Source organism: Danio aesculapii, chromosome 19 (genome assembly GCF_903798145.1).
Source record: "Danio aesculapii chromosome 19, fDanAes4.1, whole genome shotgun sequence".
Taxonomy (NCBI): Eukaryota; Metazoa; Chordata; class Actinopteri; order Cypriniformes; family Danionidae; genus Danio; species Danio aesculapii.
Window position 1 is genome coordinate 17,386,479 of NC_079453.1, and position 12,576 is coordinate 17,399,054.

Below are 12,576 nucleotides of genomic sequence, written 5' to 3' on the forward strand. Positions count from 1 at the left end.
TAACAAAATGTTAGCTTTTCAAGGTTAAAAGATCATGGTCCCATAACGCAATTCAAAAGCAGAAATAAATGAAAATAAAAGCATGTATAACAAAACACAAAAAAATGATAATTTACAGATTTTTTTTTTACAGTGTGAGCTTTAAAGTGGGTTTTGCTGACTTCAGAGAGGAAAAAAAATATTTCTTACATGTATAAAATATGGAGATTTTTTACCATTTTCTCTGAATGCATATTATAGTATCACAAGGTCTGCTTGCCCATTAAGGTTTCAGGTGTAATGGCAAACAAACAAACAAACTAACTAACAAACAAAAAAAGCCTCACGGCTGTAACCACCTTTTAAAGGGACTTTACATCTTGTCAAGTTTCAGTTCACCTTCTTATTTAAGGTTCTTGCCTACACAGGCATCTTTTAATCTAAGCATCCAATCATACTGTAATTGAAATGAAACTTGGTATTTGTATGGCACAAAAACAGCTGACAATGTTGAGCACTCCATATTAGAACCCCTTACACAAATACTTAATATACATGGCATTGAATACATTGAAAACCTTTTCTCACATCCTTTCCGCCATTACTTGCTTAGCACTGTATTTTGGAATTGTTTACATTACAGTTTTAATGTTCTGAGGCTGCTCTTTGGAATTAGCAGTGTGTGTGTGTGTGTGTGTGTGTGTGTGTGTGTGTGTGTGTGTGTGTGTGTGTGTGTGTGTGTGTGTGTCTGTTTCCTCTACAATTTCAAAGCAGAAATAGGAGTACACAGCAAAAATCAAACAAACTATCTCCTATAGCAGCTCAGATCTTTTTTTTTTCTGAGACGTAATACTGAAATTGACTGACCTTTCATTTTTTATTTCTGAGTTATTCTGATAAATCCAAGACAATGAAGAATCTCTAGATCTATTATTGTGGTACTGCTCTTAAAATATGCAAATTAAACTCACAAGTATATATGCATTTTGCGTTTAGTGATCTTGTCTAGGACAAAAGGATTGTGATAATATAGCCCACAATTGTGATTTTACTTTGCGCCTATTGATGTAATGAAATTCGGTCTAGGTACTGTAGGTGCTTTACAGGGTTCTGGAACAAAACAATAAACAACTTATAGCTTAACATAAGCTTAAAAAGACCTATAGACCAATAGAATAAGGAAGTAAAAGGAAACAATATATTGCTATTATCCTTTGCAATGTGGCGCTATTTGACTTATTTCTGAGGCCTGATGTGACATGAAACCCAAATGCATAGTTCATTCATTTCTGTTGAGCGGTATCCAAGACTATGATCAGAAATCAAACGTTTCTTAAAAAACAAAACAAGAGTAACAGAATAGATTTTTTTTTTATGCTATTCACATGTACCCGCTTTGTAAAAGGAATGGTTCCCATCAAAATAGGCCCCAGAGCTACTCCTAAAACTATGAATTGAAATGATGTTCAGTAGTGCTAGAATCATATGACCAGGAATAGGGAGACTGTAGAGGTCTGATTAGTGGAGGTTGGTGTTGGTGGGAGCAGCTTGGCCTGATTGGATTGCCATCAGTCTTCAAACACTTCCAGAAAGAGGGGCGGAAAGAGCTCCGTGGGACATTCCACCTTCATGTGCAGGAAGCGGCTGGCATGGCAGGCACCAATCATGCGCAGGTCTGTCACCTTCATCAGCAGTTTGGGCCAAAAGTGAGCCACCTTGTGCTTACGGTAGTTGATGTAATGTTCAAAGGCCAAAAGAAACTCCTCCTGACAACGCTCTATCCGTTCTACACTTGTTAAACCTGGACGATCTGCCAGTGAAATTAAGGAAGAGATGAAGGACAATACAGTTTCATTAAAAAACAAAACACTTCCATATATTATTCAGCTTCCTGAAGAATATTTTATGTGAACAGCACCCTAAGCAACAGTGGTTGTTCATTTATTGTTGCCTATGTTTATATGGTAATTTATATCATTTTAACAACTGTATATACAGTTGAAGATTTATGAAGATTTATAATTTAATGAAGTCAGAATTATTAACCCTCCTGAATTATTAGCCCCCTGTGTATTTTCCCCCAATTTCTCTGTGATGGAAATTAGATTCTTTCAACACATTTCTAAACATTATAGTTTTAATAACTTAGTTCTAATAACTGATTTATTTAATCTTAGCCATGATGACAGTACAAAATATTTTACTAGATATTTTTCAAGATACTAGTACTCTGCTTAAAGTGCAATTTAATGGCTTAACTAGGTTAATTAGGCAAGTTAGGCAAATTGGGCAAGTCATTGTATAACAGTGGTTCGTTCTGGAGACAATAAAAAAAATTGCTTAAGGGGGGTAATAATATTGACCTTAAAATGTTTTTTTTAAATCTTTTTTTCTTTATTCTAGCCGAAATATAACAAATAAAATAATATCACAATTCCTTGCTCTGTTAAACATAATTTGGAAAATATTTGAAAAAAACAAAACAAACAAAACACATACATACATACATACATACATACATATATATATATATATATATATATATATATATATATATATATATATATATATATATATATATATATATATATATATACATATATATATATATATATATATATATATATATATATATATATATATATATATATATATATATATATATATATATATATATATATATATATATATATATATATATATATATATATATATATATATATATATATATATATATATATATATATATATATATATATATATATATATATATATATATATATATATATATATATCCTAGGAGGGATAATCAATTTGACTTCAACTTTATGTAAATATGTCCACAATTTTTTCCTCTTTCAAGAAGACCCATTTGACCAACAGCTATCAGTGGCACTGAAATAAATAAAGCCACCTCATTCTATAACGTACATCATGGTCATAGAAAGCAGGCATGTTTGCCCAAGAACAATGAAGATGACCTAATTTAAATCAGAACTGTGCAGTGCTACACCAGTGTATGTAGGGTATGATTAGAACGTGAATAATAACACGACTGTCCTTGCAAATTAGGACACTGGGCTTTCGAAATATACAGGAATCGAAAATGAATCCATGCAGGTGTGGAAGTGTCCATTGAAGTCTATACCTATTGATTGTGACATTCTTAGCTGAAGTGTAATCCTATTTTAAATAGCATTATTAAGTGGTTTCCCCTCAGTGGCCCATGTAATCCTGAGTAATCACCACTCTGGAACATCAAATACAGCTGGTCTTAGAGCCTTTAAACAGACTTCTGGTGGAAGTCAAGCATCATACTGAAAACTGGGACAACCACCTGACATATATAGTTGAAGTCAGAATTTTTAGCCCACTTTGAATTTTTTTTCTTTTTTAAATATTTCCCAAATGATGTTTAACAGAGCAAGGAAGTTTTCACAGTATGTCTGATATTTTCTTTTTTTGGAAAAAGGTTAGTTGTTTTATTTCGGCTAGTTTTAATTTTTTTAATAACCACTTTAAGGTCAAAATTATTAGCCCATGTAAGCTATATATTTTTTCGATAGTCTACAGAACAAACCATCATTATACAATAGCTTGCTTAACTACCCTAACCTGCTTAGTTAAGCTAATTAACCTAGTTAAGCCTTTAAATGTCACTTTAAGATGTATAGAATTGTCTCGAAAAATATCTAGTAAAATATTATTTACTGTCATCATGACAAAGATAAAATACATCAGTTATTAGAAATGAGTTATTAAAACTATTATGTTTAGAAATGTGTTGAAAAAATCTTCTCTCTGTTAAACAGAAAATGGGGAAAAAAATAAATAGGGGGCGGATAATTCAACTTCAACTGTACATCATCACTGCATAAATGAAGATTATCGGATTCTTCCCTGCAACAATAAATGAATGTACTGATGTTCATTTAAAAATTCTTCAGAATTTTTCAAAATTCTTTAGAAAAAAATTTTGGTTTACAAATGTAATCCAGAACAAATTATATTAAATTGGCACTAACCAGAGGAAAGCAGAATCACGGCTTGTAGCAACGCCACCTCCGAATCATCCAAGTTGAAAGAGGACAGTGAGACACCCAGGTCAAAGATGGCATCTGAGACAACACCTAAACCCCCATTCTTGAGCTGACCCCTTGTGACAGCCATCTCCCCATTTAGCGTCAGAGTATCGCTCTCGGGGTCATAACGCACTGCTGCTCGAAGAGACATGATCTCCATGCAACAACCTTTCAGCAAAATGATCTGGTCCTCACAAGGCAGCTGATCAATTACACAAATAACACAGTTAGAATCTATAATAATATGTTTTTTCCACCTTTAAAATATAACATTTATTCATTCATTTTGTTCAGATAGAAGCCCTTTTCAAGGAGTTGGATTCTTTGTGTTTTACTGCATGCTGATGTTCTTACCTCACAGAACATGGGTAGCTTTTTGGCAAAATCCACGACACGAGTGATGGCGGGGGTGATAATTTTTGTAAACTGACTGAAGGCTTCAATGTCCACTTTGTTCCCCTCTGGTGCATTGACAATAGGTGCTGATCCAATGTCCTCTGGCTGAAATGACAGGAAAGGAAGGGGCAGTTTGCTCAGTCACAGGAGATTCACAGAGACAAAGATGTGACACAACAAATCCTCATTCCTTTCCCTTCTAAAGCACGAAGGCCAGAGTTACAGCAAGACACAGCAATGAAACAAAAGTGGATGCCAGTTATTAAAAAGGAAAAGAGGAAAGATGAAGAAGAAAAGAGCAGAGTAATGTCTTTGATATCTCCTTCTGCTGGGGAGTTTATTGACTAGGGTTATCCACTGACACTTTTTCAAAAAAATATATAAATATATATATATTTTGCCCTTCTGACCAGAAAAATGTGATGTAAAAGACAATGAAAAAATAAGACTGAGGGTCAAAAGAAGACTGGGAGCTGAGTACAGCACAAACCCAGCCTGATTTTCCCCTTTGATATTATTCAGCTTTCCTCTTCTGTGTACACCTTCATTCTGACACAGTGAGCAAAGAGCTACACAGATATGTCAATTTATCCACAAACAGAAATAAAAACGCGACAGAAATGGAAGCAGTTGAGAATTTGAGAGAGCGTTCTTTTGGATAAAACAAATAAATGTGTTTGCTCTGCTGGTTCTTACCTTGGCTTCCTTCACCCCCACTGCACTCTGGTCAGAAGTACAGAATAAATTACATGTTATTTCATTAAGTAGCATTGCTTCCTCGACCTGTTGGGCAATCAACAGGGATCGTGAAGTTTCAATGAAGAACCCGAGTCAAGTCAACTAAAAAGAACAAGTTTAAACTGGACAGGTGAGAGCAGACAGAAAGTGACAGTCAGATATTGAGTTTGTGTGGAGTTTCCATGGATCTTGAGACATTCAAATAAAATTTTATAAAAATACAAATAAAATGGCGAAATTAGTTCAACATTGCAAAATTTCCCTCCTAAATTTAGCTGTCAATTTCATGCTGTACCTCACATCAACAATTCATAAACTATGTGTAATATGTACCTAATATCTATCCCTGTGTGAATGAGGTTGATGTACACACACCTCTGAATTTTTGGGCGTTTTTTGAAGCAATAATATAAAGCTCTGAATCAGAATTTTGACACGAAAACAAATGAACTTAACGTTTAAGTGAAGTTGATCATTAAAGTAACTCATGCAAGTAATCCATCTTTTATAACACAGTAATACTTAAGACCATGGTACATTTACTTGCAATTTTACTAAACTTCTCATGGAAACCCACAACAGTGTTAAAGGAGTCCTCAGACAGAACTTCAATCTGTAGAGGACAGTTAGATTCTAAAGAGAAGAACAATTAGGAACTTGGTTAGAGACACACAGATATAACAAGTTCAGAAAAGTAGCAAACATGAGACAACATTTTTGGTTTAGGAAATGGAGCTTGAGGAAAGAAGGACAAAGGTGTTCCGTTAAAGTTAGTGCTGCTGCCTTTGTGGTAGAGAGTCTCCAGCGTCCATCTAATACTCCCCATTCTACAAGGAGATACAAAAACATGGACATATTAACATTGGGAACAGAGGTGAGGAAGGGCTTGGGAATTCTGGAGAATGGGTTGGGGAAGGGGAATCTAAGGTTGTGGTAAAGAAGGAAAAAAAAAAAATCCCTCTCAAAACACATGAAAAAATCACTGTGATGTGGTCATCAGGGAAGAGACCTCTCACCAGGAATTTGCGCTTTTGTTTCCAATGGTTGCCTTGGGCATTTGTGGCCATATGGGCCTCTGTGACAACCCGTATCATCTCCCACTCTTCTTGTGTGGGCTCTGGTCGATCCCATACAGTCTTCTGCAGCTCCTCGCGCCGTCGCCGTTCACGGTTGTCCTCAATCAGCTTCCGCTTGGCTAGACGTTTACTGTCATCCAACACCACTGGGGGAAAAATAAGATGTTTGGACAAACTATGCACAACAAACAATCTCAGTCAAATTCTTTACAAAATTATTAATTAACAGGGCTGTTAGGCTGGTTGGACTTACAGTCTGTAGCCATGCCAACAGCAATGCATTTCTTGAAGCGACATTCTTGGCACTGGTTTCGGGTAACTTTGTCAATGACACACTTTCCTTCATACTTGCATGAGTATGTTGGGTTTAAGTTCTTCTGAATTGTGCGTCGAAAGAAGCCCTTTAAAAACAAGATTCAACATTTTTTCGTTGTGAAGTACAGTAAAAATAAAAGTGTATATTTGATTCAAGCGAGAAACTCACTCATCAAATAACAAAAAAGTAATTGAAAATAGTGTTGTTCACAGGTGCTTTACTTATATCTTGATTTACACATTGTATTGTTTACATAAACATTGCATAGGGCCAACCCAGGCTCATTCTGATTACATACCTCAATATACTGTACATTTCTAGAGAGCACCAAATACGTCCCAGGAGCTACATCTTTTTGCAGTTTTTGTTTTCGCGAAATCTGCCAGAGGTCGCTCGGTACACTTTTTGAGATGTCAAATTTCTCTCACGAGTGCCATTCGCGCCTGCTCTTCTCACGGAAATCCACCAGAGGCTGCTGTCGACTGACTGATTGACCAACCGACACCCCCACACCCCTATTCCTAAACCCAACTGACAATGTTTTCAAAAGCAATCCAGAAAACGAAAAGATTTTACCACATTTTCACCCTCTTACTTACTAGTTTGTTTGTTTTTTTGGCTTTTGTTTTTGTCTTACCTTTCTTTCTGGAACCGTCACAGTCCACTCCACTCTGCGTCTCGAATCCTCCAACGTACGCAGCAAGCCACTGGACAAACTGGTAACAGCTGCTTTGCGTACAAAGGAACGGTGTCATACCGCCCCGTAGCATTCATTCTAAAGATGAAATGCAGCCATACGTTTCTCTGGCTTCATAATTTGCTATCTCCAGAACTATATATAGGGGTACGTTTTCAGAATGAGCCTATGTTGCATAGGGCAAGAGAAAAAAACTCACTTTGCAGCCTTCACATGTAATGCAGCGATAGTGATAACCAGTTGCTTTGTCTCCACACACAACACACAGCTCATCCTTGTCCAGGTAACTTGGTATGTACCCTGTTACAGTAACAAACACAATACATTAAAAGGAAACACTTGAAGGGGGACTGTCATGACACCATAACAATTATGATATTTTAAATGCAAAGATGACTATTTATTGAGATGTCTTTGTCATGACAACAAAACCAGTTAGTGTAGACAACAGACCTTGTCATAAATCTGTTATAAACATGATTGTCATGATGAGGCTATTATACTGTAATTGTGGTATGAATATTTTTCAAATCATTTTTTTCAGTGAAAAATGACTGAATACGTCATTAAAAGTGCCAATACTCTGTTAAATAATTTTATAACAGCCTCATTGATATTTTTCATGATCTCAACTACAGTGGTAAACATTTTATTTGTCATTAAGTGTCAATACTCTGTTAAATATTATATCATTCTTCAAACAGAAGGTCAGAATGAAGGTCATTAGTCCAATCACAATATTAATTAATAACTTAAAAAAGTGATCAGAAAAAAAAAATTACAATTATAATGACAAAAACCATGTTTATGTGAACTTTATGACAAGTTATGTTGTCTTGGTAAAGTCAAGTTTTCATTGTTGGAAAGAATGTATGTCAAGTTGTAAATAAGAGATCTTTAACAATGTCATTTTTGAATTTACAATGACAACCAAGTGAATGACATTTAATAACATTTGTCATAAGCATGGATAAAATCTCCTTTGTATTATTGAGATGTGTCATATTATAATTATATTGTTTCATGACAGTTTTATGAACACCCCTTCAAGTAAAGAGTTACCCCATTAGGAGTAAAAAGTTCACATAAAAAAGGTCTGCACAGAAATAAGAGATAACCAGGTGTAGTAAAACAGCACTAAAACTCAATACACAGAACAGTACCAAATACAGTGCTCAAAAGGCAAAATAAAAAGATTAGTTAATAATACAAAATAGTTATTAAATAAGTAACCTCAAATAGGCAAAGAAAGAAAAAAGGGGGAAAAAGTAAAGGAAAAAAATGATTATAAATAACCTCATCAGAAATATTTTATATTGAGATGGAAATCCAAATAAATACATGTCTAAGGCACAAGTTAAAGCGGCTTGCAGCAGCTCAAGATGTATGATCAATGAGTCATTTGAGGAGGTCACAGACAGGACATGAGCTCAAACCTTCTGTTCCTCTGTCTGTGTCCTTACAAATCAATACAATGTACAATACCCCAAACCACCGACTAACCCTGTCGATCAATACAATACAGTACATAATGCAAAATACCAGCAGCAACAGGTCTCTGGAAGAAATATACTGAGAACTGCAATCTCTTCACCCAAGTTCAGTCCAATCAAAAGTTTAAATAGAAGCTAATCCAACCCTTGCCAAGAATTGAGCACAACTAGGACAAATGACAGACTTACCAAATTAAAATAAAATTGACAAAACAATTAATTTAATTAGGTTTCAAATAAAACAATACAGTGTTAAACATTGTTGGTAGAACATGTTCAGAGCTGTGACTAATGTGAATGACATGTGGTTACTCTGCTAGAATACTTTTGTGAATTTAAACTCAAACTCACTTCATACATTAAAATCTGACACACTCCAACTGATTAAAAAATTGTTCAGACAAGTGAAGTTAGTTCCTGTCGCATTTGTCTAGGTATAATAGCTTCTTTGAAATTCTGAATCGAATTTAATGACACTCACATGCTTTCTATTCAAGGCAGCCGTACATATGAAATAAAATTTAAAAAGAATTTACTGATAGCAACTGCTGAGAGCAATATTTTAAATGGATATACTAGGACATGTAATTATGACAAACAGCCAGTCATTTAAAAACAGGCCTATTACAAAATTTTTTAAAATAAAGATTGCTGACACCCAACAATAGGTCTATGTTTCTTCTAGAACTTGCAATACCTTTCTTATGTGGCCCTTGCATCCACTGCATCTGAGAGAAATCCGGTCTGACATCAGAGTAGTAGTCTTGCTGGTGATAGTGACTGAGAGGCACCTCCATGGTGCATAACTCACTCTTGAAAACAGGGTTGGCCCCACTGAACGGGCACCCATAAGATTGGCTGTGTTGCCAGGCCTGCTCCATGCTTGGAGGATGGTGGTGTAATGGCTGTGGTTCACAGTGAGTGAAACCAGGCCCTTCACCACTGTACATGCAGTACTCACCTCCGGGCGGAACCGCATATCCGCCACTTACACCGTGGGCTATGTCATACATATCTGACATGCAGTAATTCATTACTAAAATATTCAAAGGCACAATCACACACAAAATTAACTATTTAAAAAGTCACTGCAACAAAAATGTATTTGAAAGTACAAAAAACCCCAACAAAAAAACAGAATGTGAATGCCGGTTGCGTTGACGTGCTTACAGATGCTATCAGAACTGAAATGAAGTCATCAAGCTAACTACGTGAAACATATCTGGAGGATGCTGGCTCTTATATATGGAGAATCCACCCGCCCCACTTGCCCCTTGCCTTGCCAAATTGGAAGGAAGATTTCTGAGCATGCTCTCTTAATCTGACACTGGCCAAATCCAAAAGGTTGAACAGCCGGGGTAACACATCTTCAGACGGAAGGTTGCCATACATGTGTATGATGCACATTTTAAAGAGATCAGATCATGTTAACGTCACCATCATACCAAGCCTGGCTAAGACGATAAGATTACAACCACAATCCCAAAAGCCATAGTTTATTGATTTTAAAAATGAGGCACTTCAGGCACAGATCTTAAGCTGTGATCAGTCATATTGATTGTTATTTGGCCTAATTGGAAATGAAGCAGTGCGATGGTTCATGACACATATAAGGGCTTCAAACTTAAGCAGCATTTACTGCTGCCATGTAATGAATAAAATGTGGATCTCTCCTGACACTTCAATAATTAACTCTTCACTTTGTCTTTTTAAATAAGCAACTGAGGTAACACTTTATTTTGATGGTCCATTTGAGTATTATTAGACTGTCTGCTTAATATCTGTTGATACTGCTCCTTCAACAGACATGTAACTGATTATAAGAAACTTTGCAAGTACATGTCAACTTACACTAATCCTAACGCCAACCTAACAGTCTACTCATAATCTAATGAGAATTACTTGGCATGTAGACGCAATGCAACTTAAATTCAACAAACGGACCATCAAAATAAAGTGTGATTGCAGCGGAATATAGAAATGTTTAAAAAACAAAACATGGAATTGATCATTACTGATAATTAATTCATAATTTTAGTGCGAATGCATTTTAATCCAAAAACGACAATAAGCATTCAGTTTTATAATAAACTATGTATACATTTAAAGTTAAATACAAATCTATGAACATCAGCAGTAAGGCACAGAAACACAGATAAAAACACAAGATATCTGGTTTTAACTCAAGATTTTTTGTGCCCAGATTTTTCTGTACTTATACAAGTTCCACTGAAATAGAGTAAAAGCACAAAAGATCAAATGAACTCAAAGGTGGAAACTGGGTTATGACGCTGTGTGTTAAGACAGCTAAAGTGACCAGCAGGTAACAGCTGCTTTTAGCAAGGGCTCTTGAGGCAAAGCCCCTCAACACCAGAGTCTGATACCAGTTTAACTTTTAGATGAGGTGACTGTCTCAAAAAAAAAACCTAATCTTATAAGTATATAATAAAGACTTTAATTGCCTAAAACAACATTCAAACGTATTAGTATACATCTAAACATCTTCTATTTGGTGAAAACTAAAAGAACCTCCAGTTTGATTTATCAATATATAGATAATATATCTTCAGTCATAGGATTCATACAATTATACAGAATACATCTAAAAGCGTCAATACAATAATACTTTTTTAAAAGAATTTCAAATGCACTGCTTTAACGAATTGCATGATTATTTTTTCAGACTATAACTGAAAAGGCAAAAAAAAAAAGGTTGACTGCTCTAAATCTTGAATGGTAAACTACATTAAATATCTAGTTTACTGTAATAGAGCTTTTCCCAGTGTTAGGTTGCGGCTAAAAGGGCATCCGCTGCGTAAAACATGTGCTATATAAGTTGGCAGTTCATTCCAATGTAGCAATCCCTGATTAATAAAGGGACTAAGCTGAAAAGAAAATGAATAAATGAATGATTGTATGGATCAGAGCACTTCCTATTGACAGACTTTTGCCACTATAGGCGTTTGAATCTAAATGCATACAATCACTAGCCACCCCCAAAAAGATTATAGTGCTCAGTAATTAAAAATGCCAACGGCGGTAATGTTCTAATAATATTCCTGATAAATGCTCTTGTTAATCTCACAACATCCAAGCCCACACTTGGCATGTTTAAAGCTTTTGACTGCAGAAATGACAAGAAGAAATATGAACTTACCAAGATTAACTCAAAAAAGTCTCCTACATTTTCAACTGTAGCGTCCCCAAGCACAAAATCCTCAACCATGCTAGATCCATCATTTACCATCCATCACACTGTCTTAGTCTCTGCAAATGGGTGTCTGATTTATGTAGGAACTGTGTGTTCAGTTTGGCAGGTCTGAATGATTATGCACCTACTAGCGACTTTTCCACCAATTTATTCCCTCCTGGATCGATCACTTGAGGTCTCGGGGTTCAAAGCTGGTCATGTAAAGTTTTCGTATGGTGGCCCTCATAGCACAGGGGATAGGGCCTTGGTTGACATGGCATCTTGAGCCAGATGTCCCCAGCGTTACCTGAGCAGAGAGCTTCGCTGAGGCCACCTTAACCACACAGCCAGGGTGACCTGAGGAAAAGACCAAAACAATAGCGACTCATCCCTAGAAGACTCCCCAGCTTCACCAATGACTCTCATCAGCAAAATAACAAAAGACCCACAGTGAGGCACTCATAATCACTCAATGTGTTTACAATAGAATCAAGCACGCTCTAACGGCAAGCTGTCACTGGCAAGCCATGCAGGAGGCCTTGATCAATACTATTAGTGATCTAGACATAACTGATCAATATGGTTACTGATCTAGACATAATTTATCTA

The 12,576-nt window shown here is 35.8% G+C and overlaps 1 protein-coding gene across 10 annotated transcripts in view; it reads right to left on the reverse strand.

The window, feature by feature from the left end:
• Positions 1-674: 674 nt before the first annotated feature.
• thrb (thyroid hormone receptor beta) overlaps positions 675-12,576 on the reverse strand; it is a 184,771-nt gene continuing 172,869 nt past the window's right edge. For 8 of the 10 annotated variants that reach the window (XM_056479724.1, XM_056479722.1, XM_056479720.1 and 5 more), the window contains 7 exons: positions 7,484-7,584; positions 6,525-6,672; positions 6,212-6,417; positions 5,154-5,240; positions 4,416-4,562; positions 4,005-4,263; positions 675-1,789 (listed from right to left, as the gene is read on the reverse strand). In XM_056479724.1, coding sequence (XP_056335699.1) covers positions 1,548-1,789; positions 4,005-4,263; positions 4,416-4,562; positions 5,154-5,240; positions 6,212-6,417; positions 6,525-6,672; positions 7,484-7,584 — 1,190 coding nt within the window. In that variant the 3' untranslated portion in view covers positions 675-1,547. The remainder of the gene's footprint in view (positions 1,790-4,004; positions 4,264-4,415; positions 4,563-5,153; positions 5,241-6,211; positions 6,418-6,524; positions 6,673-7,483; positions 7,585-12,576) is intronic. The other 2 variants (XM_056479726.1, XM_056479727.1) reach the window with 2 other exon arrangements.